At 40.0% G+C, this 26,499-nt stretch overlaps 1 protein-coding gene across 2 annotated transcripts in view; it reads right to left on the minus strand.

The window, feature by feature from the left end:
• Positions 1-26,499, minus strand: part of Tenm1 (teneurin transmembrane protein 1) — an 889,421-nt gene that overhangs the window by 17,722 nt on the left and 845,200 nt on the right. For both annotated transcript variants that reach the window (XM_029473263.2, XM_029473264.2), the window contains 4 exons: positions 25,986-26,352; positions 24,075-24,585; positions 11,595-11,767; positions 10,326-10,561 (listed from right to left, as the gene is read on the minus strand). In XM_029473263.2, coding sequence (XP_029329123.1) covers positions 10,326-10,561; positions 11,595-11,767; positions 24,075-24,585; positions 25,986-26,352 — 1,287 coding nt within the window. The remainder of the gene's footprint in view (positions 1-10,325; positions 10,562-11,594; positions 11,768-24,074; positions 24,586-25,985; positions 26,353-26,499) is intronic.

The following is a 26,499-nucleotide window of genomic DNA, read 5'->3' on the forward strand; positions in this document are numbered from 1 at the left end:
TGCTGATTATAGCACAATCATTCAGAAAATACAGTACTGAAACTGTGTGTGTATGTGTGTGTGTGTGTGTGTGTGTTCCAGGAAAAGGTAGCTCTTCATTTTAAGCTTGTGGTTTTCATTAAGAGAGGGCAATCCCTGAAGAAAAGGGGAAATTTGAAATAAGGGTGGGTAGAACTCTGAGAAGAACTTTGGAAATGGATTTAATTGTAGTTAGTTTGGTGTGATTAACTTGTGAGTTTTAGTAGGTCTTCTGCCTTACTATAATATAACTTCACTTTGAACTAATTGACATAAGTTGAAAAATCACCGAGTCATAATGCACTCCTCTCCCAGCTTCCAGAGGAGATGCTGTGGTTTGGGTGGAGAAGGTTCGAATGTATCTGGCAGAATTGAAGGCAAGAATAAAAAAGAAAGAGGTTGAGAAGTAAGAGTGAATGGGACTCAGGAGACTCAGTTACTGGTCTACATACCAGTTGTTCCCTACTCCCTTACTGGTGCTTAATTTTATTGTGAAATGGGATTGGTATTTATACAACATTTTTCATTAAGAGACATATAAAGAGATACCACTTTATATATCAGAACCTTGCTAAAACGTAAACTTAGGAAACTGTAAAGGAGCAGTTACCACTATTTTAAAAATACACAATATAATGATCACTTCTCTCATTTTATTTAGGCCTGTGAATAAGCCCATGTGTCAAATGCCAAGGTAATTTCAGCTAGGTTTAAAACATTTATACGGGCAAGAATTGTCCACATGATCCCATACAGAATGTCAAATGACTGGTTAATGAGATATGAACAAAAAATAAATAAAACAACAGAAATTTTACATCAGAATTTGATTCTATTAAATATAGTCAGACTAAACTTTATCCATTAGTTCATTCAACTAAACTTTGCTTACTTAAAAAGAATATGTTTTTAGATTTATTTACTTTCTGTGTACAAATGTGAACTATTTGAGGGCCTGGGGTTAATGGTTGGTTGTGAGCTGTATGAAGTGATCTCAGATCCTCAGCAAGAGGACATGGTGCTCTTAACCATTGAGCCATCTCTCATGGTGGTCAAGAATCCCTTTTCCTGAAAATTATAAACTATGCTTCCACATGAAATTTCATAAACACATACATGGACGCTGGGATATAATCCCAGTTGGCATTCACACCCTCTTGAAACCCAACCAAGAAATTTCTATAGGTACTCAGGAATCAAAGTTTCAATTTCAGATAGACTTTTTATCTTAGTGGCATTAATGACTACAAAGTCCCCATTCCTGTATCAGAATCCTGTCTTTCCTTTCTAAGTAACTTGGTATACATTGGTCCTCAAAAATTATTAGCTTCATCCTGTCCCATTAGTATCAAAGGAGATTTTTTTCAAGGCTTCCCTACATTGGAAAATATAGAAATGTATAGAGGAAATCATGATCTGAGATTCCACCATCCAAGGAGAATTTCTATTTATTCTTACTGTATTTTCTCTTATTTATCTTACTCTGAGGGGCATATTTTCATACATTTAAATGTATACAACTAGGATGGCATTTAGCATTGTGTCCCCCCTTTTCAGCCAATGTGTTATTGCCACCATTTCCACATTAATATGTACTCTTGATTTATGGTTTTCAATGGTTGCATAGTATTTTAACTACATGATAAATATCGTTGTGTTCATTCTCCCATAGTTGGACATTAGCATTCTTATTTCCATTTCCTTTTGCACCTTATGATTTGTTGAACATTTTTGTCAATAAATATTTTTATAACATAGATCTTAATAAAAATCATTGTATTAAATGACAAGCACGTATTAAAAGCCTCCAGATGTGATTTGAGAGATTGCTGGATTGGGCCCAAGGTTGCTCAAGATTCATATCCCACTTGATTTGCAGTGGAAGACCTATCTCATCTTATCCTCAGCAGTACTGTTAGTAAAGTTTTCTGGATGTGAGAGTGAGAAAATGGTACTTTGCATCCATTTGATTGGCAATGAGAATGAGGTTAATTTTTTTTTAAATTATTGACTGCATGCATATCTTCCATGAATTGCCTGCTAGTGCTATTTGACAATTTTTCTACAGGAATGTGGAAGCTGGTCTTTTAAAACATGCTTTGGTCTCTGTTTCATCATCACTTAGGCAAGGCCTTAATTTCCATCTTCTGTAAAAAAGGACAAAAACCTTCCATGTCATGAATTCTAGCCAGAAGACTCACATCATTCTTTAGTAGAACTGCTCTTGCTCTCAGAGGGTAGGTTTAACTCAGCTACCACACGGGCAGATTTGGGACTTCGAAGTTTTTTTAAAAACTTATTCTGCAGCAAATGTATGCAGTACTGTATTGCAAAAATATACACTAGTCTACTGTGATCGCCTAAAAGTTGCTAGAAAAGCACACGGTTCCTGTCTAGTGATACTTGGGGTTTGGAAGCTTTTGGGAAACCAGGTGTTCTTTCTTCAACTACCTTTCCTGTGGTTTTATAGTCACATATCTCCAACTGTAATACCGTTTATTTATAACAGCTGCAAAATCCCTGTGTACTCCCAGAGATAGTTGTAACTATTACAATTTATGTTATAATGATAGTTAAAGAGACAAAGTAACAAGAGATTTTCTGTTCAACTAAATCTGGGTTTTTATTTGTCTGAGAGATGAAGTTTACTACTTCAGAACACATTTCTTAATAAAGTCATTATGACTCTATAAGGAAAATCCACCACAAAGTCATCAGAGGAGGACTCCATCCAACGCCCTTTCTCATTGCCTGTTGAAACTTGTATGGCAGGACACCTCTGGTTCAGAATAACATCCTGATATTCTAATGCTGCTAATCAAATGCTCCCGAAACACTTATTTCAAAGTTGGGCTTGGAAGTTAAAGTTCAGCAAGGACCAAAAGGGTTGAAAGAATCAAAGATGCAGTAAGTTTCCTCTATCCATTCTCTGTGAAGACCACACACAAGAAAGCTGCAAGGTAATTGCTTTCAGGTGAGCCTTCTTAACCTCTGTCCAGAGTACCTATGGGCTGCCAGCCTCTAAGATGGGCATTAGAACTAGGCTGAATGCCACTGACTGCTCAGGTCATGGGTGAGGTTAGAAAAATCCATATTCATACACATGCTTGCTCTTCTCTAAGACAACAGCTCTTGATCCAAGCATGGGCCAACACTCCTTATTTCTATTGTATTTCCAGACAATCTATACTGATCCCACTCCTGGAAAAGAGAGAGTGAGAATAGTCTCAAGTTATAAAGGGGACCTTCTGGACAGTTGTACAATGAATGAGACCTTTGAATTTGGCAACTCTTAAACATTATTTTGTAGTAAGAAAGAGGGGCATACTTAGGTTTTCAATAGAGGATGATATGCGTTGCTGCATGGGTCCTCTGGTTTCCATTAGGGCTTTCTTTTCCAAACTATACTAAGGAGAAGGACTTGATTTTTGTTTACAGTTGAATCAGAGAGAAAGGAAGGCAGAATGCACTCTGGTGAGCTGTGGAATGTGATTGCCAGCAGAACTGAAAGGTTCTGGGTGTGTGGATGGATGTGGGAGGGGCCTCCAGAGGCAACTGTCCTCTGTGTCTACGTCCTGCCTTTTTGGGAGAGTTTCTGTTTTAATTAGCTGAGAGAAAACTTTAACCCTTCATGTGATTCCGATAGTAGGTTAATGCTGTATTAGATTGATCTATCGACAATGGGAGATGTTTAATAGTTGTGCTCTATACAAAAGGAAATTTTCTGTTTTAACTGATGACACACACACACATGGACACACACAGGACACACACACAAGGACACACACACACAAACACACACACTCACACTCACCCCCCTCCCCAGAGCTTCAATCATGGCAGTTGATTTTCTTTCCTCTGTAAGGAGGAGAAGGTTGTCAAGGAGACTATCTAGCATTTCAGGTCATAATACAACCTAATTATATGTTAAATTTTGCTGAAGACAGAAGGTGCATAAGAGACAGGCCAAACGGCATCAAAGTTTGAAAGTTGTACCGCGTTGCATTTTTATGAAGTCAAGGAATGGACAGAAAGCTCACAGCTGATTTTAAAGTAGCCATACTCTCACTAGTTTTAAGGTAATTAGTATTGGACTTTTAAAGATCAATCAGTACATTAATTCAACAGAATTTATGTTTTCCTGATATTTTCAGTTTAACAATTAAAAGGTATTCAGGGCTTCTTTTATTTCAGAGTTGCTTATAAATGAAACAGCATTTCTTCAGAGTTAGTATTAGCCTGGGATAACCATTTATAATTCCATTTTTCTGTTTTTCAGTTTTGTTCTCAAGATACTTTCTTTATATTGACAAAAATCTTAGTGCTATAAGAGATATTAAGAGATGCTCAGATTTATCGAGCCAGCCCTCCTAAGTTCAAATCCTGAAATCTGCAAAATGGGAATTACTAAGACCACCCCCCCAACCCAATGAGATGTTATGAATGGTGAATAAGTTAATGTATGGTGATATACTTAGTAAGTCCCCCTCAAATGCTATCGTCATTTTGGTTTATGGTAATATTACCACTACTAATAGAGACTGCACAGTGCATATGCCTCATTTATAGATGGAAAATTGCAAGATCATGGCATGTCAGTTCTTTCTTACAATCTCATTCTTCTCATCTGAACTTGATTGTATCCTTTAACCTGAACACTTTTTACTCTAACTTGTTCTTATTTAAGTACTTTCCTGTTGATTACTTGTCTGGGTAATCTTGTAACACATATTTTTAAAAAATCTTAGCAATTTATTAATGCTTATGCATAGATTAAGGCACATGTGAAATAACACTTTCATACTAGTTATTTTAGTAAGGCTATTTCAAGACCAAGAAACGGTAGCTTTTTATGATTTGAAGACTCCAAGAAAACCTTCATTCCAAAACACAACACCATCTATCATTCTTGGTGCCTGAAATTTTCTATCTCCAAATTACTTCTTGGAGTTGTGGGCAGAAATACTGAAGACTATAGTTACATGTTTAAAGTGGATTAATATACATATAAACAGCTCCCTATATAACTTTTCACAAAAGAATGTCTCCACCAAACCTGGTAAGAATGAAGTCAAAATGGAGAGGAACAAGAACTCCAACTTTTGTCTTAGCTCCAAACTTTGTCTCTGTAACTCCTTTCATTGGTATTTTGTTCCCTATTCTAAGGAGGAATGAAGTATACACACGTTGGTCTTTCCTCTTCTTGATTTTCTTGTGTTTTGTAAATTGTATCTTGGGTGTTCTATGTTTCTGGGCTAATATCCACTTATCAGTGAGTGCATATCTAATGACTTCTTTTGTGACTGGGTTACCTCACTCAGGGTGATATCCTCCAGATACATCCATTTGCCTAAGAATTTCATAAATTCATTGTTTTTAATAGCTGAGTAGTACTCCATTGTGTAAATGTACCACATTTTCTGTATCCATTCTTCTGTTGAGGGACATCTGGGTTCTTTCCAGCTTCTGGCTATTATAAGTAAGGCTGCTATGAACATAGTGGAGTATGTGCTCTTATTACCAGTTGGAACATCTTCTGGGTATATGCAGAGACAAAGTTTGGAGCTAAGACAAAAGGATGGACTATCCAGAGACTACCCCACCCGAGGATCCATCCCATAGTCATCCACCAAACCCAGACACTATTGCATATGCCAGCAAGATTTTGCTGAAAGGACCCTGTTATAGCTGTCTTGTATGAGACTATGCCAGTGCCTGGAAAATACAGAAGTGGATGCTCACAGTCATCTATAGGATGGAACACAAGGCCCCCAATGGAGAAGTTAGAGAAAGCACCCAAAGAGCTGAAGGGGTCTGCAACCTTATAGGTGGAACAACAATATGAACTAACCAGTACCCCCAGAGCTCATGTCTCTAGCTGCATATGTAGCAGAAGATGGCCTAGTCGGCCATCGTTGGGAAGAGTGGCCCCTTGGTATTGCAAACTTTATATGCCCCAGTACAGGGGAATGCCAGGGCCAAGAAGTGGGAGTGGGTGGGTAGGGGAGCAGGGCAGAGGGAGGGTATAGGGAACTTTTGGGATAGCATTTGAAATGTAAATAAAGAAAATATCTAATTAAAAAAAAAGAATCAAAAAAAAAAAAAAAGAACTCCAACTTTACAGCTGATGGCTCTGTCAGGCATTTCTGAAAATAGAAGTGAATGCTACTACACTTTCGGCTCACTCTTCAATTCTCCACTATTTGTCAGCTTCAGACCCTGCATTTTAGCAAAAATTTTCATCCCTTTGAGATTTCAGATCACATGTGAATTTAAAAATCATTTGCACTTAAAAATCATACTCTGAGGGTAGAAGATCATAAATTGCCTCCAGTACAAGCAAGAGGACATGAATTCTATCCCTAGCATCCATGTAAGAAAAGCCAGGCACAATAGTGTGCACTTACAACTTTAGGGCTAGGGTAATGGAGACAAGAAGTTCCCTTCTGCTGGCTATCTAGCAAGCCTAACCAAATTGGCGAGCTCTGGGTCTCAGTAAGAGACTCCATTTCAAAAAAAAGGTAGATGATTTCTGAGCATAACACCAGAGAGTAACTCTGTCTCCACATACAAAACACACACACACACACACACACACGCACACGCACACAACCTGTACCCTTTTCAGTTGTCTTTAAACAGAGGAAAAATCACCTGTGATGGTGTTAGTATTTGCTTCTTTCTGCTTGTTAATATATAATCATTGATTCTTTAAGTTTGGGTTCAAACGCTTTTTCAATTATTTATTTTTCAAAAGAAGATAGAGTAGGTTGTAGTTCCAGGATTTTGCTGCTCACTCTATGAAATCTTGTAAAGGACTCTGGGACTCAGTACTAGGATAAGTCTCATTAGGACATAGTTATCCACAGACACAGCAAGGCGCAATATGTTTGTAGCTGTTAAAGCAGTTTGCTTTTGGTGAATGTCCAATTCCTTGACAATTCCCTCTGTTGTTATCTGTACTCTAATTCCTCTATTGTCCAGGGAAATATATTTATGGGGACAGATTGATACAGCAGATGAGAAGATACATTGATTGGATGCAGAAGTATTTTACTTGTGATTCAGACACAACTCAAGTTAGGGGAAATAGATTTAAAAAAAAAATAAATGAAATTTCAGGATATTAATGTGATTTATTTCACTTAACGGTGCCTGTGAAAGATGGCAGATATAACAGATCTCTGGCCTGGCTGGGCTGCACATAATATTATGTTTCCTCACAATTTGTTTCTCTCACCTTGACTTTGTGTGAGTGGGGAAGAAATCCCCAGTGATCACTGGAGGAAACTAATTCTTGTTTTTTTTTTTTTCTTTTTAGAAAAAAAATAAAAAGATGCATTTTTTCCTGATTTTCTTTCCCTCTAGGAAATCTGAGGCAATGATATGTAGATTTTGGAAGATGGGATGTCCATCAGCTTACCAAATGGCCCTTTAGATGAAGCTGTCCCTTTGTGCCTGGACAATTAGTGTTTTATGATCCGCTGCTCAAGCACATTTACAAATCACTAGAGTAGCTTTTTAGAGGTGTCCCAGTGCTCACAGCATGGCAAGGGTTTCCTACATCCTTGCTCTCCTGTATCCTGACTATGTGAACCTCTGCCCATGCTCTGGAACAGCAGCGTCAGCAGAAGAAACAAATGATTCAGTCATCGCACCTTGGAATTGGAGAGCATCGGGGACCCCTCCCCCTTTTTTTTACAGGTATACTTACAAATGGTTCACTGTATACCTAGTCAGAAAATGAGAACATTGTCATCAGCTGTTTGCTTGCAAACCTGCCAGGGTTAAGTGAACTTAAAAGAATATCAATGGGCAAAGAATAATTGCTTTGTCCAACTTAATCTACACCTGTCTTTTGGGAACCCCTCCATCCCACTAGGCATTCCATTCCATGTCTGGCACAGGGAAGCCGAAGCAGCAATGTACCAAATCCTGTGAATGGGGAAGGCAGGTAAGGATTAACCAGTTAAACAGCCTCTCTTCTCCTTTTATCTCCTTCATGCTTTCTTTGCCTGGAGGCCAGCCAGTTGTCCTGAACCACCCACACTTGCCAGTACATTAGAGTCGATTATTTGTCTCTTTTTGTCAGCATTGAAATGAGGAGTCAGGCTCTGCCAAGGTGCCTGTACTGAGTGGGGCAATGATTTATAGATTAATTATTTTAAGGAACAAGGCAGCACAGCATGCTGCAGTAGAAACAGTGCCATACCAGGGGAATACCTGCATCTCAGCTCTGGCGCTGAGCTGTAATAGCTGTTTGACTTTGGGCAAATCAGTTGACCTCTCTGAGCCTTGGTGTCTTTCTCTGTAAATTGGGAATAACAACAATTGATGGCTGTGGTGATCAAATAAAATGCTGGCAGTAAGAACATTTTGTTAACCCCGAGGAACTAAATCTATGTAAAACACTGTTATTAGATTTCTAGGGACCTGCACAGTCATAGCACCTGGCCAATAAGGTGCCCAATCCTTCATTTCCAAGACCTCAGGGAGTACATTTGAAGTTCCATAGAGGATAAAAGCATGGAGTTAGTTGCAATGTGGGTCAGCTTATAATTAGCACTTACTAAACCCATTCGTTTTCAGGACTAAACTGCTCCTCAGTGTTTTATGGCTACTAGCTTTTCAAAAGTAAGACAATTTTGGGCTATAAGGTATGGATTATAGTTGACAATTTCTATTATCTGAATCTGGAGGGGAGAATACAGAGTGAGCCATCTTAGAATATCCTAGGGTCACATAGTAGTAGAGAATGTGTTACCCCAAAGAATGAAAAATCTCCAAGGTTATACTCTATTTGATTAGGTTCATAATATTTTAATAAGTACATAAGCTGGGGGAGGAACTAAAAAAAGATCAGCTTTTCTGTGATCAGTAATTAGGATGATAAGCTTTTTGTAGAGAAGTCTTTCTTTTCCATAGCATTACATTTTCATTTCACAGAAACGCCTTTAATCCTAGTACTCAGGCTATGGCAGGAAAACCATCAGTTTGAGCATCGCCTGGGATACAGAAAGCGACCTGGTCTCAAAAGCAAACCCAAACCCAAACCACTGCAACAAAACAGCTTTTTAAGACAAGTTAGAAAACTGGGTACCAGGGTCAGATCATTTGACTTTCTCATTCAAACATCTATGCAGCAACTGCATTTCTCGAAGACTTCAGTCATAAATGCTGACTTTCATACACATCTAGAGCTTTGCATATTTGATTGGGATGCACTTCTTAATTCAGGGGCCTATCTGGCAAATGTTCTATTACAGTCCAATCAATAGAACTGAAACATGCAAATTGACTTGTTCAACTAGACAACTACAGTAGCGGTTATTTATGTGCCATCAAGAGAGCTGGTTAAAAAGTAAGCACACTTGTAGATGAACATTTTTTTTTTTGCATGGAGACATATGACTGGTTGGTTTACTGCTTCTCTCTGCAGCCTGATGGTTGGTTGGTGGTTGTATTTCTACAGCATTCAATTCCCCAGAGTTCTTTCACAGCCGAGTGAGAAGAATGTAAAGCATTTTCTGTATCCTGGGTGTGATGCAGATGTTCTGAGGCCCTGCCTCAATAATGAATACTTCCTGCAGACTGGCTGTTGTTCTGATGTTAGTCAAGTTGCCAATACACTGGTTAATGTTCAAGAAAGGATAGGTGGAGAGGGTTCTGTGGTGTTTGCAAGCTTCCTGCACTGCGGGGCAGTGTTTCTGACAGAGGGCTCTGCTTAACTGTAGGGAACTGTTTTTTGACTTGGGAACTCCCAAAAGCTTTCAGTTCCGCCAGACAAGCTCGTTTGAGCACTCCATCTCAGTCTCTGTCCTGTTCTTTGCTCCCACGGCTCTACAACGGATGTAGGGCAATAGAACCGCCCACCGACTTTGCCCTTCCATGTTGCCTTTGTCTAAACAGAGCCTTATCTCTTACACCATTTTCTCTCCACCCAAAAGTGGGAATGAGGGTCAACTTGGGGAATCTAATAATCATCTCCAAGGCAGGCTGAGGTGGGTACTGCAGGGCTCCTTGATAAAGATATTTCTCCAACCCTAGACTTTCTTGGTGCCTGAAATTGCTATGATTAGAGCACTTTAACTGGCTAATGACAAAGAAAGCTCCTATTAGTATGCACACTTAAGGATACTGGACCATTATCAGCCATTAGTGCTCTCTCGAATTAGTGTATCATAGAAGCTAGCCAGTCACCTGGAAAAGCTTTGGTGAAGTGAGACTTCCGTTGAGGGAGGCTCTTTACTGTCCAAGGGAACCCAGTGAACTTTTGTCCTTTGCTAAAAAGGGAAGGGCTTACTCACCCTCAGTCTTCTCTCAAAAGCTGAAACGTTGCCTTTGTTTTGCTCCTTTCTCTGTCTCCACTCAATGAGGTTTGCATTGTGCTCTCCAGGCAACGATATGTTGCATTTGCCCAGAGTGGGGTTGACAGCCCCTGCCAGGATGTGGGGCTCCGAGCTGAGGTTGATCTCCATCCCACTGGCAAAGGTGACACGTAGTGAACCATCTGGACTCACCCGATAGGTACTTTGAGTATTTTCTGTAGACAGAGGAGCAGAGGAGAGGGGAGGGAGGAGAAAGAAGAAGAGGAGGAGGGGGCTGGTAAAGTTGAGCTCCAAGAGACACATTTAAGGCTGAACAGATGGGGTAGGGAGGCCTAATTGCACTCTAAGCTAGAACCCCACTCTCACATATGCATTCTTTACCCATTTGGGTCCTGTTACTTTCATAGCTGGGCTATATCTTGTGACAGGATAAAATACTGCTGTGTCACACTGTAGGCTGGTCTGTCTGTTTGTCTGTCTGTCTGTCTCTGGTTGTTGGTTCTCTCTTAAAAGCATACACCAACACAATTCCTCTCTGACCTGTTGAATGTGATATCTTAGTTTGATATGCTGGGAGCTCGAATGAGAAGAGTATGAAACTCAACTCAGCATCCTGCCACCTGCGGATGGCATCCTAGCCACTGCAGATGATATCATAGCCACTGAAAAGTTGGTTTTACTCATTTTGGAGTGAGTTTCCCCACACCCTAGCAACAGAGTGAGTTCTGATGTCTAGACAGTGAAAAACTATTTCTTTGTCCACTCCCTCTATAGCTTCTAACACATTTCCTTTGAGATTGTATTTTTTCTTCAATTCTTTTCCTCCTCCTCTCTTTGTGGTTTTAATTCTCTCATAGCACTTGTATCCTTCCCTGGTGCATTGCCTAATTTGTCCTTTGTATTCACCCATGTCAGATCTGATCTGGGAGGCTAGACTCAGATGGGGCACAGACTCTATTATTGTCTTCCAATGTAGGAAAACCCTAAAAGAGCTTTACAAATGGCTGGGTGTTGGGAAATGACTTGATGGGAGATCAGACTTGGCAGAATTTAACCTCATTACTCCCACAGAGATTGGGGCCCAGAGTGGATATGTGAACTTGTGAAAAATCTGAATTTGTCTGTGTTCCAGCTGGAAAAGAGAAGGGAGAACCCATCTTCTCAATCAGAGGGGAATTTAGTTCCTTAACAGGGAGCAGACGTTTGACCAGACACCTGAAAGCAGGTGGAGTTCTGAAGATCATTTACCTTGTTTTAAAATGTAGATAGTGCTGGTTGCTGTCAAGTTGGTTGACATGAGGACATTTTCGCGGTTGGAAGTGTCTAGTGCCACTTTTGTCAGCTTCTCCAGGTCACTGTGGAAGCTGCTGACCTCTCCAGTAGGAAAAGTTGCATTGGTCAGATGTCCCTCGGGGTCATACCTGAGGAACAGAACAAACGTCAACTCCGAAGCCTCTTGGCATTAACAACTGGCCGATGCAAGGTAAAAAAATCATTTGGAAGCTAATACAGTTTTACTTTGAGTGATAACAAATATTATTAACCTTGTTGAATAAGAAGAAAAAGGTCAGAGGGATGATTAATCAAAAGAAGGTAGTTTTTGAAGCTTCTGAATTCCTGATGACTTCCTTGAGCTGTGCTGTTTTACAGAAAAAATATATATCTGGTAATGAATCACCAGGAGGGAAACCTGATTTATGAATCATGTCCTGCTGTGTGCAATGTTCCAGGGAGGCCTCTGCAATTTGGGTCGGTCCCACTACCGGCGATGAATGATGAAAACCAGCAGAGGGTGCTGTTGTCAAAGACAAAGGAGCCATGAAAGGGCCTTCAAAGCCCAAGCAGGCCAATCAACTGACTTTGCATTGTGATGGGAAAAATGATCATTTGCTGCTGTTTAAGTTGCCAAATTTGAAATGAATGAATCATTCTTCCAACAAAACGAACAAGCAGACAGGATAATGGAAACATGTTCATTAAAACGTTCTGGAGGCCCTCGATCTTGGTCTCACTTAAATTCTTTTTATCTTTCTGGAATATAGTGTATAAATGTTTTGTAATTTGCCTCTATGAGGAAGACACACAAAAATAATAATTACCTGGGATAATAGGCAATAACCCATATCTGGAAATACAGTCTAGTGGGTTTACTTTTTGTAAAAAAAAAAAAAATCAAAATTATTGGCAATCTCACTGTCCTCCAAATGGAAACTGTGCCTCCCTGAAGGCTTTTGATGGGGAGCTGGTCTTTTATTGCCAATGGAACCATGAAAAATAAACAGTTCATTAAAAGTAAAGACACACACTTGGAAACCCATTACTGTTTCCTTTTCAAGTTGCAAATTGCAAAATATTTAAGCTCTTTTATTTGCTTTTAAAATGTTAAACAATTATATTCGTTTTTTTTTTTTTTTTTTTTTTTTTTTTACCCCAAGTGAACAGGACCCAGCAAAGACACAGTGGTGAGTCCGGCTCTCTCCCACTCTCCTTTCTGTGAATCAGGAGGCATAGCTCAGTGCGATTCCATCAGGTTTTGAGGACCTTGGCCCTAAGTAGCTGTTGAAATTTTAAAATCTAGACCAATTTTTGGCTAATCCGTGTTTTAGAAGAGGGAGCTGCACTTGAGGGTACACAAGCTGTTCCAAGTTCAATTTCCTATGTGTATATTGTGTCTATGGGCACACATAGATTATCAGTTAAAACAGTTGTGTGTGTGTGCGCAGACAATCAGACATCACAGACATGCCAACTGTTATGTCCATTAATTTGGTTTTCTTTTTGTTGTTGTTGTTTTGTTTTGTTTTTCTTTAAATGGGCTTCACTCAAAATGTTCGGTGTGTTGTTACTGTGCAGGAAAGGACTCATTGTCAACACTGCTATTTGTGCCTGTGGTTAATGGTAAAATCCTTCCTTTGTACAGCCTGTTTGCTCACAGCCTGCTCTGGGGCTCTGCACCTGTAAGCAGCAAGCCTCCGTTCAGAAAACAGCATAGAAAGGCTGTGCATTCGTACTAGTATTAGTGTTAGTGGTACGGGGGTGAGGAGGTGTAGGTGCAGGTCTAGGTAAAGCCCTAGCCTTTGTCTGTCGGGTGGTGCTTCCAGAGGATGAAAACAATGTCCAGCTCTTATCATCAAAAGCAATCAACCTGCTGCTCCCTGTAGGAAAAGTTTCCAACTTGCAGATAGAGGGCAGCTGCTACAAGCTTTCCTCAGCAGAGAGTGTGCCAGTCTAGCAGCTTGGATTGTGCAGCAGTTCCTTCCTGCTCCCCATTCGGCCTGAGCAACTCTGCCCCATTGCTTTCCCTTTCCTGGATTCTAAGGGCTTGCCTCAAATCTTAACCAATGCCACTGTTCTTCATTCTGGCAGGACATCAGCCCTGAAATGTTGTAGGGAAAGGTGTTTGTCAGGTGACTTTCCATCTGGGAGGCAGCTACTTTCTTTTCCCCTCCTAGCCATACAGACCTGTGTCGTATTTTATTTGCTTTATTGGAATTGAATTGGGAGCAAGAGCTCTATACCTGAGCTCTACCCCAGCTGTCTCCTTGAGTTTGAACAACATTCCATAGGAAAGAGTTCAGTGGTTGTGTCCCTTTGTGAGACACAGACAAGTTCAGATGCCATTGAGAGCTATCAACACACATACACGCCAGAGTCCAGAGTTCTGGTGAGCCACAGCAAAGGCTGGGAGACAAATTTGGTTTGTTAACCAATCTAGTTGCTATCTGTTAACACTAAGCCATATACTTTTTGCCTGAGATGCATTTTCCTGCTTATTCTCAACATCACAAGCACAGTCCCGACCCTGCTTCCCAAGTCTGCAGAAGTGCATTGGGAAGGGGAAGCTACTTCTGGATAATACTCGAGGTGCTCAGATAGATGTAGGTGGGAGGGTGCTGATTGGTTCTTTTCTCACGAGGGAGGCAGTGGTTCAGGGAATAAAGTACCCTTTACTATAGGCGTGTCTAGTCTCTTAGTGGCTAGAAAGGCATCTTGCCTCATTCTTCTCTGTGGCTGGGCAGACATTCTTATTACAAAGTGTATGTAGCTCGATCATAGAACTTCAGCCTTCAACATTCTTACACAGCCACATTGTGCTCATCCCAGTCAAAAAGCAGTTTCATTTGGCAGTGTTTGTAGTGTGGTGTCTCTCATGTGCTCAATCATTTATATGGCTCTGGATCAAAACAGAAGAGGCCCACCTCACTTCTGTGGGGTCATTACCAAAGGAAGAGCTACAGGCAGATGTAAACATCAGTGGGTAATTCCCTCAAGTTTGGAAAGATTGCTCAAAGTGGACAAGAAAGAAAGAGGGCCTTTGATTTCTCAGGGTTTGCTTGAGTCCCTCCCTCCCAAACTCCCATCACTGGGGAATGCATCTTTCCGGGCTGAATGTCAAAGAAACAAGTTTAATCAAAATTCTCTCATGTCGTGTTTTTCCCTTTGGAGCTTGCATCCTTTGGTGCAGAGAGTATAAGCCAATATGCTTCAACTGATCCCCTCAGGCCACATCATGGGAACAGTCCACTCCTTTCTCTAGGCACTATAGAGAGCTCACTTAACCAGGAACAAAAATTCTGCCAGGGGAATGCACCACTAGACAATGGATATTGCCTTCCTAGTCATTAGTAGTGAGTTTGGTAAGAGGAGATTTATCATCATATTGTTCACTTCTAGACTGATTTTGCAGTGCTCTTACAGGAAGGGATAACAGTAGTATTGAAACTTTTCCTTTAGTTCAACACTGTGATAGACTGTAGGTATAACATGTGTGTGTATGTGTATGTTCATGCTCACATGTATATGCTCTGGTAGAGTATGTAAAGGAAATTCATCTTTAAAAAAATAAATAGAATTGATATGTATGGGTGGTTTCCCAGCATGTACGTCTGTGCATCAACCGAATGCCTAGTGCCCATGGAAACCAGAAGATGGTATCCCTGGAACTGGAGGGACAGGCAGTTTTGAGCCTATCCTTGCTGGAAATTGAACCTGGATCCTCTAGAAGAGCAGCCAGTGCTCTTTACTGCTGAGCCATCTCTCCAGCTCCTAGAATTCATTATCCTTGAGGGGGATATACTTTAGTTGGGGGAAGTTATATTTATACATTATTAAAAATATATTTGGTCTAATCTTTTCTCATAAAGGATAGTGCAATCTTCCCCCCGAGGAGCATTTAAGCCAGTTCTAAACTGCACTGAATAGAAGCTGGAAGCTCCTCTACCTTTGCTTACAAGAAAATACTCAGATTAATAAATGTGTGATTCATTATTTATATTTTTAAAAGGAAGGACAAAGAAGTCAGACCTCTATAATCCCTCAGGTCAAAACTGACCAATCTAATAAGCATTCTTTAGGAAATAGTAGATCCCATCTTTCCCACCAGCAATAGCATTTTGATTTTTATTATGCACTTCCAAGTCCACAATGCCCTTTTGTTCTCATTTGACTTTCATTCGGCTATCAGAGTCATGTGCTATAGGTCCTGGGAATACAGTGTTTCGTGAAACCCACAGGCTCTAGTAGGGCAGATGAGACCTGCACCAAAAATCCATTTAGTTCCAGGATATTGCTAGTGCATATGTAAAGGAAGAACCATAGAAGCCCAGTAAAGGCAGAAGTCAGTTCCTACTGGGCTGAGCATAAGAGAGGGAGGAAGATCATGAAGTGGTAATGTTTCAATCATGGAAGGTGTGCAGACACCAGGGAGGGAAAAAAGGCCTTTCAAATAAAACTGGAGCAGGAACACCAGCACAGACTTATGGGGATGCCCTTTGGGAAAATGCTGTTTGTTTTATGTGGAATGTCCTTTGGAAAAATGCTGTTTGAGAACAAGGTTCCTATAGGAAGGAAGTGGAGAGAATGCTGGAGAAGTGAGCACAGTGGGGTTGGTATACCAGGCTCTTGAGGTAAATATGAAGTTATATAGAGGCAAAGAAGGTAACATAGAGGCATGGAAAGATTTTGGGGGAGGGGTTGGGGAGACCCGATTAGTGTTTTGATGACAGTGAACTATGTATGGGGAGACTGAGAGCAGTAGAGATTTTGAGGAGGATACAGTCTCAGCTCCTACAAGGGAAGATGATGAACTCTTGTTTTTATCCAATGTATTGTGATCACATGTCCTTGGGACTTGCCTCCCACTCTGGACTGTAAGTCCACATCTTTTGACCACTCAGTCATCTTTGCATTCTCAGTGTGTGGCAAAGAGTAGATTCTCACTACAGTATCTACTCATTTGGTAGATGAGCGGTCATTGTACATTGCCAGTGAAAATAGAAAGGAGTGTTCAGTCTGAGCAACAGTGGGATTAGAGAGCATACAGAATTGTCTACAGTAGTGTTGGGAGGGTTGCTATTTAGTTTGTGTCAGATTGGCATAAGCTAGAGTTATCTGGGAAGAGGAATCACAACTGAGAACATTCTTCCATCAGTTTGGCCTGTAGGCAAGCCTGTGGTGCACTGTTGTGATTGATGGCTGATGTGGGAGAGGCCAGCTCATTGTGGATAGTGCCATCTCTGGGTGCTACAAGAAATCAGGCTGAATAAAGCATGGGGAACAGGCCAGTAAGCACCATGGTCTCTGCTTCAACTTCTGCCTCCAGGGTCCTGCTTTGAGTTCCTGCCCTGACTTCTCTCAATGATAGATATAAACTTCCAGGTAAACATAAGCCTTTCCACCCCAACTTCCTTTTATTTGGTGTTTCAGGTCAGGAAGAGAAAGCAAAGTAGGACAACTCAGTTTACATAGATGTCCTGTGAAAATGCAGCTAACCTTCTTTGGAGCTTTTGAAACTTTCTCTGCCTCAATGTGTTCTGAATCTTTATTTTGCTTCTCTACAAGCACCACTGCAATTCTGTTTGCGTCATTCTTGAGTCATAGCAAGAATTGGAATAGAGGTATTTGAACAAAGATGTTGAGTCTATCTTTAGATACCTGAAAGAACAGTCCATATTTTTATCTTCTTGTTTATGTGGATAGATGTTTTATTTTTGTTTTTGATAGAGTCTCATGTAGCTAAGGCTGGATTAGAACCTTTTAGGTTACTGAGATGGTGGTTTGATGGGGTTAAGGACAGAATGCTCGACCCTACACATTTTATATAAGAACTCCACCAACTGAGTTATCTCCTCAGTCCTACTTCTACTAAATTGCAGTCATTTACTTGCCTGGAGGTAAGGGCTGCACCTTATAGCACCTTAGTTTCTTTTAGATCCCATGACTGTAGAAGACACCAGAATCTTGCATATGTTTGGTTTATGAGCCTTAGCAGTGAATGGATGAGCCTCTCTCCAGCCCAATTTCAAATGTTTGGAGGGGTGACTATTGAGTGAAACTTTCTGCATGAAGATATGGCTTATGTGCTTTGTCCCCTTATAATCTTATCTGGGCGAAAGGGTAATCCCTCATTAGCCACCCATGACAAGACTCAGCATTTAAACAATACTCTAGAAAGTATTGAGAAATATCGTGAAAGCTTTTCTCACTTGTCACTAAGTGGCTTTTTGTGTGCAAACAAATGAACTAACAGTCTAGAAATGGAGATGGCAGAGGACCCAAAGTTCAATAACACATGGAAATACACAGGTCTTCCTCCCAAGTGCAAGGACTTCCTACACAGGGCAAGAGACACTGAGGAATTATTATCTCGGCTCAGCCTGACAGCAGACACAACCAATTCTCTTGCCTCAGCCTGGGGCTTTTTCTATTTAATGTAGCAGAAGTTTTTTGTTTTTTTGTTTTTTGTGTTTTTTTTTTTTTTTTGGCCAGGCAAATGCCAGAAAAATAAGTGAAAGCATCATGCTTCCTATTTCAGTTTCCAGGATGAAGAGGAGTTCCCAGTTATGTGAGGAGCAGTCTTTCCCTTGGATCTCCACTGTGATCGGGTCAATTACAATTAGGGGTCCATTAGCTTGTCAGGACAGAATGCATTTCTCCTTGTTCTAGTATTAAGCTTATGTTGACAGTCCTCCTTGTTAGCCATTTCTCTGTGGACAGCTTCTTATCCCTGCCCCACCTCCACGTCCCCACACTCTGACACTTAGGATGCTTGTGGGCAGTGAAGCTTCAAGTACTAATACTTGGGGTGTATAATTTTGATCTCGGTCCAAATCAGTTATGAAAATCAACAATCTATTTAAACAATATCCCATCACACAATAAAAACCTCTATACTCCTGCTGCACAAGAGACTGTTTTAGGTTCCGTTTGCATTACCCACTGTTCAGGGTCATCTGTGTCAGTTTTTCTCTCAAAGCTGCAGATAATCAAAAGCTGAGCAGATTACTCTCATGGGTCTTTCTACACAGCAGGTCTCCATCTTGACAAACTTTGCTTTGCTCTCATCTCATCTCACAACAATTCTGATTTTAACTTGGAAAACAATTTGTCCCCTTTAGCCAGAAAAAGAAGCCACTCTCTCACTTTACAGAAATACTTGAGGTTTTAGGAGAGCCTTTCAGCTTCTATCGTGCTTAGCCTTCTTCTGACCCTGATTGAGATAGTAGCTCCAATTCTGTGTTCTCAAACTTCAGATGGACAAGGACAGTTTTTTGGGGAATATCCAGGACTGGGTTAAAGGATGTAAGTGAAACAAGCCACATGCAGAAGGTAGGCTATTTATGCATATTTATTAGGGCAATAAAGTCATGCATTCTTAAGTGGCCAGGACCTAGGGACTGTGGTTTACTAGGGCCTGCTGTTCAGCCTGAGAGCAAATAGTTTCAAAAGGAAGAGGTATCTTCTCTCAACACATGTAATTTGTTCAGCATACTTCTTGCTGCAGTTAGGAGGCAGGGGAAAAGAAGAGCATTCCTTTTTTATCTAATGATGTTCTCATATTTACTTCCTGTTCTAGTTCTCCACATTCTGCGCCATCACTCTTGTAGTCTCAAATATTCACCGTTTTATGGAATTCATTGTGGTAGTTGTAGAACAGAAAGAACAAGTCTGATTCTAGATCTAGCCAACAAACAATCTGAGTGGGCAAGTTACCTCCTTATTCTGGGACTCTCTCATTTATAAGATGACTTCTAACTTTTCTTTGTGGTCATAAAATTCCAAGGGCACTCCCCTGTGGATGCTTGTGTTTCTTATTCCTTAGAGTCTCAATATTGGTTATGTCACAATGATGTTAGTAGCTCCCACTTTACTGATTGCAGGCTGAGTCCTGGTGATAGGTCTCGGTATACTGCTTACCACATTGTCTCTGCTTCAAGGTGACAACAGCAGAAAAGCTGGTATACAAATTGATCTTTCAGTAACACTCTCTTTTCTACTGGGCATCATAAATTTTTATTTCTATACTGTACCTTTTCCATTAGCAAGCAAACATATTTCACTAAAATCTTTTATAAGTTCAAGGGTAGCCTGGCCTACATAGTGAGTTTCAGGCAGCCAAGGATATATAGTTAGACCCTGTCTCAAACCAAATCCCAAATCAAACAAAAAATGAAAACAAAACTCCCTTCTGTTGACTCCATTTCTCTTCCCTGACACCAGTTGTAATTTTTCTACCGCTTATAGCAAAGTCCCTCAAAGTAATTCTTTATCTACTGTGTCCAATCTTTCTCCTCCTATTTTCTTTTTAAATTATTGTTGAGAGATAATTCACATATCATAAAATGTAGTCTTTTAAAGGGTACAAGCTACTAATGTTTCAGTACATTGGTTATGTTATATAACCATCACCACCACTTCCAGAGCATTTCTATCATTCCCTAAACAACCCTTTTTCTTTATGCCTGCCTAAACCCCCAGTTTATTCCTTTCATCAGCTCTTGGCAACTACTAATCTATTTTATATCTATATAGATCTGCTCTTTCTGGATATTTTCTGTAAATGTAACCATATGGTCTTTTCCCTCTCATGCTTATCTTCTTTCACTCAATGCTTGTGAGGTTGATTTATGTTTTAGCATGTATCAAAACTTCATTTCTACTTTGGAGTTAATATTAGCTCATATTGATAGATTGCATTATGCATATCTCCTCATCACTTGGAGGACACTTCCTGGTGATTATGAATAGTGGTGCCATTGATATTTGTGCATCCATCCAGTCTTTCATTGACCTGTTCTATTCAGGTTTGAGTCCTGTACTGTGTTTTAGAATCTTCCTCCTTTTAGGTAAATACTGATCTTCACAGACAATGATCAGTTCTTAGGACCAGCTTATTTATTAATATCTGATACACACATTTTTTTTCTGGGGATGCTGGACATTGTCCCCAGGGTCTTGTATATGTGAGGCAGGCAACCTACCAATGAGCTCTAGACTCAGCCCCCTTTTCCTTTTTGAATCACCTGTTTTATATAGGGATGGAATATGAATACATCCCCCAATTTTTAAAGTTGAAATATTATAAGCTGGGTTTTAAGTTCTATTTTTTCAAATTTACGTGTATAGTTGTTTTTTTTTTATTCTGTATGTGTGTCTGTGTACTTCTTGCATGCCTGATACAGAAGAGGGCATCAAATACCTGGGGACTGGAGTTACAGATGGTTGTGAGCTGTCATGTCATGCTAGGAATTAATCTCAGGTTCTTTGAAAGAGCAGCCAGTGAATTTGACTATTGAACCATCTGTGCAATGGCAAGAGATAGGGTCTTTAGGAGATGATTAGGTTATAACGGTTCTGCCCCCATAATGAGATCTGTGAGTTGTAGGGATATAGCCTATCTCCTTTGCTCCCTACCTGCCATATGAAGACACAGAGTAAGAGGTGCCATCCTGCAAGCAGAGAGTACCTCATACCACATGCTGATTCTGTTGGCACTTTAATCTTAGACTTTCTAGCCCCTGGCAAGATGTCTTACTGGGTAAAAGCATTTGCTACCCAGACTTTGTGGCCTGAGTTTGAGCCTTTGAACTCATGTAAAGGTGGAAAGGCAGCAACAACTCCACAGCGTTGTGTTCTGACACACATCATATGTGTGCAACCCCTCCTCCCAGAGTGAATTCCTACTGTTTATTAATAACCTGGCCTAATGCAGGTTGTTTAAGAGCATAAATGGGCTGGTGGCTTTCAGGACACACTGCTTCTCTAGCTCATTGGCCCTCTTTCCTCAGTCTCTTTTGACAATTTTTCTTAAGCAAAAACGATGAGATACTTTTGGATCATTATGCTGCTATCTTAGTCTATACTCACTTTTCTGGCAATCTCACCTGTTTCATGGACTTAAATATATTTTAACCTTTGGAGGATTTCAAATGTGGATTTCTCACTTCTCTTCAAACCCAGACTCATCTATTTAACTTAAAGTTAAATAGATGTTTAACTAATTGTCACAAATTGAATTTCTAGTCTCTTACCTTATTAAGCATCTTGTATAATATTTCTTTCTAAGAATAGAAATTCTATATTTTAGTGTTTAGGCCAAAAACTTTGAAGTTGTCTTTGACTTAATTTTTCCCTATAAATCCTACATCTACTTTGACAGTAAGTATTGATCATTCTTATTTTCAAAATGTATTCATAATTTTTGATTCATCTCTTTATTAGTATAATCTCTATCATCTGCCTATCTATCTATCTATCTATCTATCTATCTATCTATCTATCCATCCATTTTTGTGTGCCATGGCAGAATGTGGGAGGTCAGAGAACAATTTTTGGGAGTCAATTCATTCCTTCTACCATATGGGTTCTTGGACTCAAGCTCAAGTTATCAGGCTTAGAGGCAAGCATTTTTACCTCCCGAGCCATCTTACTAGCCCCCAAATTATTAATACATCTTATACCATATATGTGTATGCATATATTCTTTATATAACATCACTTACTGTCCTCCAGTAAAATGTAAGGTTCATGAGCAAATGGAATTTTATCTTTTATTAGTGGTTATATCTCCACACATAATAGGCACATCCAGCCTGTGGCCTACAGGCTTCATACACTTCAGGATAGTTATGAGTAAAGGTCAATATAAACTCATTAACTAACTTAAAAGATTATGAGATTTTTGTGACTTTTTTTATAAGTTGACTTCATAGTTCTTGTGTGTGAACTTAAGCAGATGATAACATTGTGCCTCAGTGTTAAAGGTTAGACATGCCTGAAACATTTAGTAGTACTTAGCAAATACTCAAAAAATATTAGTCAAAGGAATGAAAAGGAAACAGGTTACCTAGTTGATTTGAAAACTAGTTAACATAACCACTTTGCAGGACTGAATTTAACAGTCAGGTTTCAAAAGAGTGTTTTTTTTTTTTTTTTGTCACATCATTTTAACTGCTTTGTGATCTGGAATGAGACTCATTTTCAATGACTTCAAAAGTTTTTCACTAGAAATTAATTTTCCTAAAGGAAGAATGTTTTAAAGTATGGACATCAGGGTGAAACAGGACCAATCAATTATATTTGTGGCTTAGTTACTTATCTAGAAAATGGGGATGCTAAGAGCCCCTATCCCATGTTGTAACAAAGAGAACCAAATAAAATAATGTATGATGATTACATACCACAATATCTAGCAGCAATTAAATCCTTAGAGAGCAGTAGCTTTTTAGCTTTTGCTACTCTTATTAAGACATAAGAGAACTAAAAAAAAAAAAAAAAAAAAAAAAAAAAAAAACAAGGAAGCCCTGCAGCCCTGCAACAGAAACCACTGAATACATTTCTCCAAGTGAAATTGGAGTAGCTGTTCAGGTCTTTTGTGTAAATGGCATTTCTTTGGGAAATGCTCCAAAATTTGAAGGACAATTGCTTTGTTCTTTTCCTCAGAAAGCTTTTGTGCCCTGGACATATTCTCTTCATATTCTCTGTAACCACACAAGAAAAGTCACACCTTAAACTCCTCACACTTGGTATCTCAACTTCTTCATGTTTAAAGGCTTTGGCTTGAGTGTTGTCCCAGGTTCTGAGTTCTGACTCTAGGGATTATCCTCACTTGGTACACTGTTAGCAACTTGGCAGTTTCCTTTGTGGGGAAAGTGCTTCCTGGGGGCTGATCAGTCAGGCTTGCTGAGTGGATGGACTTAGGAACAAGGTAAGGACAATGGTCTCTATTTCCATGCTGTGGGACCACCTAGTAGCTTGCATACTTCATGTTAGTTCCCAGTCAAATGCAGTTGTTACAGAACTAGCCTGTGGTTGCAACTGCATGCTAGCTTCCACTGGTGTGGGGACACTGAGGAAGCCTGAGTTTGCACAGGAACACTTGGCTCCCCATCTCACAGAGGTGATCAAGGGCTCAGAGCTGCTGGGCAGCATTTGCTCCACAGATTTTTACATTCTCCTTTCAGGGTCCACTTCTTCCTTTCTTACTTCACCCTTATCTCTCCCAGCAATGAATACTGAGTTGGCCTGGGCACAGACTTATTTATTCATCCATTGGACCCCACAGGGATTGGTAAATACTTGTTAAATCACACTGCTTCTTTACTGCTTCAGCAGTATCCTTTCGCTTTGTTATTTAGATGCAATTTTACCTTGTCTTCCCAGGGATGCTGTAAATTTGTTGAGTTCATGGACTTCTACCTCATTCCTGTCCCCTGCAGTGTCACACTAGACTTTAAGCATTATGCTCTACAAACTGCTTAGGCAAAATGGGGCCCACCCTAGGAGCTGAGTAAAATTTTCTCCTTGACTACTTACTTTTTATTTTTTTTAACTGTGATTATTAGGAGAAAATAGCATGCAACAAGCCATCAATTACTAAGCCATGTTCTTACTGTAATTCTGCTTCAAATAAAAACCTAACAAAGGCTTAATTGGAAATTAGAAACTTACTCATAAACAGTTGTCCATCCATTTTCATTACTTTTTGTTGCCAGAAGTCCTGTGTTTCCTGGGTAGGTCATCAAGGCCAAATTGTAGCCTTGGGCTGACACTCTTTTCAGGACACCATTGCTACTTATGGTAAGCCAGTAGACTTGTCCGCCAGGCACAACAAGCCACAGGGGCATCCCACCTGCATCCCGGCGTATATGCACTGAATTGCCATTGCTGCTAGTGATTGCACCCAAATCACCTTCAGCATTGTAGGTGAAGTTATAAACATAGTCCCTTGTTATCAAGTTCATGGTATGTAGGTGCGTTCCATTTACAGTGAACTGGTAGAGTTCTTGGTCAGCAGGAGAGGCAATCTCATATAGGTTCATGTCATTCAGGTGGGCTTGATTCTTGCTGATGGTACGAATTCGAACATTGCCAAGATCTGCTACATAGAGGGTACCATCAGGTGACACTGCTAAGGAAGAGGGAGCTTTCATCTTTGCATCTTTGGCATAGCCACCATCACCTATGGGGAAAGACCTTGATATTAATAATTGGCATCAAAGAAACTTGAGGGGGCATACCCTAGATGTAAAGCAACACACATTAAAAAAAATCATTAAAAAAACCAGTAAACCAGCATTCTTTGCAATCTCCCCCTCTGATTATTTTGAAACCCATTATTCAAGATCGTAATTCTCGAGTCAGTACCACTAAAGATAAACAGTAAGATGTAATTATCTCAGTTACACCAATTTTGTGAATTCCTAAATCCTGCTGTTCAGAATCTATTGTATTGCAAGATACAAGAACAGCAAGTAATGATAGCCATACAAAATTTGCCTGCAATTCCATGAGCCTTATTCCTGTTGCTGCTTGCAGGATCTGTTTTAAGACCTTCCAGTCCTACTATGCTTAGAGGTCATTTCCTCTGTTAATTCCCATTGTCCCACTGGTAACGGATACTGTCTATAAGTGTAACAATGACTCCAAATATCAAAGTTAGTAACTGAGATAAACATTAGACTTATCTTGAATGAAAGATACACATTACTAATATATTTATGTTTCATTGTTCAGAAAAATACTGAAAATACTGAACAAAGTCACATTGTCCAGTTTGCTAGATGTGGATTCCTATGGCCCAGTGAAACACAAAACTTATGAGGGCCATTCAGTCCTGGATGAGTAGCTTACTAGGTCTGCATGCAGCATGGCGGGATTTCCATTTGGCAGATGAATAGAAGAACTGTTGACATTTGGAGGTCTGTTTGATATCTGAAATAACTATTCCATGTTTGGGGGAAAGGCTCTTCTTTTCCTCTCCTACTTTAGTGAAAAGTAAAGGGCACTGTTGTTGCTGGAATTTCAGAGCTTTTAAAATCAAGTAATGTAAGAGACTGATGTTGTAAGTAAGAACTTACCATTGTGGAATTTAATTTTCTTATGCATTCTCAAAGCAGTCTACTTGGGGTCCCTTCTAATGTCTAATAGAACATGTTGTTAATGTGGAAAGCAGTCACTTAGGGAAAGTATTTTTTTTCATAGTAAAATCAGTAAATATGTTTTATACCTATTTTCCTTTATCTAATGCAAAAATAATTACATGATCTTACATTTGTATAGTTAACTTTTTGAGAATCTGAAAAGTTATTACATCTGTTTATCCTAGGAACAGCAAAGTGACGTGACGGCGAAACACACTTATCTCTGTAACAAGTAAGGCAGATGAATTGTGAACAGGTTTTATGGCTTTTCTGGGTCAGTAAGTCATCTGTCAGAGTTGACTCTCAATACATTGCTTTCTCCACTAGCCCACACAATTGTTGATATGAACTCTTTTTGTTTTCCTTTAGGCTTTTCTGATGCAGGTTTTGCTTTTGAAAAGAGAAAGGGGGAGCTGCTGAATTGCTAAAAAGGTCATACCTGAAAAACAGTCACAGTTGGGATCAATTTTACAGTCGCAGTCAGTGGGAGCACCGGCAATGATGGAGATCTCCCCATTGGTGGTCACTTGCTGAATGCGGTTCACTTTCCTCTCGTCTGTTTCAGCGATGAAGAGCAGCCCGCTGTGGGAGACGCTGATGGCCCTAGCTGACTCCAGGGTGGAGTGAATTGCTACTTTGCTGACCAAGAAATGATCGATGCCGGGCACCTGGCAGTGAATGGGACGCCCTGCAATGATCCGCACACGCCTGTTCTCAGAAATTTGCAGCACAATGTTGTTATCCAGGACATACAATGAATTGTCCATGGGATTGACTGCAAGGTCTGTTGGCCACTCTAATCGCACCTACAAAAAGAACAGAGCACTCATCACCATGTTACCACATCTTTCCAGAGATGTTTTTACCTTAAAAATAACAAATAGCTTATTGTTTCTGTACTATTACTGATTTCAGCGACACTGATGCTGTCTGGCAATGAGGGATGGCTAGGT

The sequence above is a fragment of the Mus caroli genome, unplaced genomic scaffold, assembly GCF_978045245.1.
Source record: "Mus caroli unplaced genomic scaffold, Mus_caroli_1 scaffold_5, whole genome shotgun sequence".
NCBI classification, from domain to species: domain Eukaryota; kingdom Metazoa; phylum Chordata; class Mammalia; order Rodentia; family Muridae; genus Mus; species Mus caroli.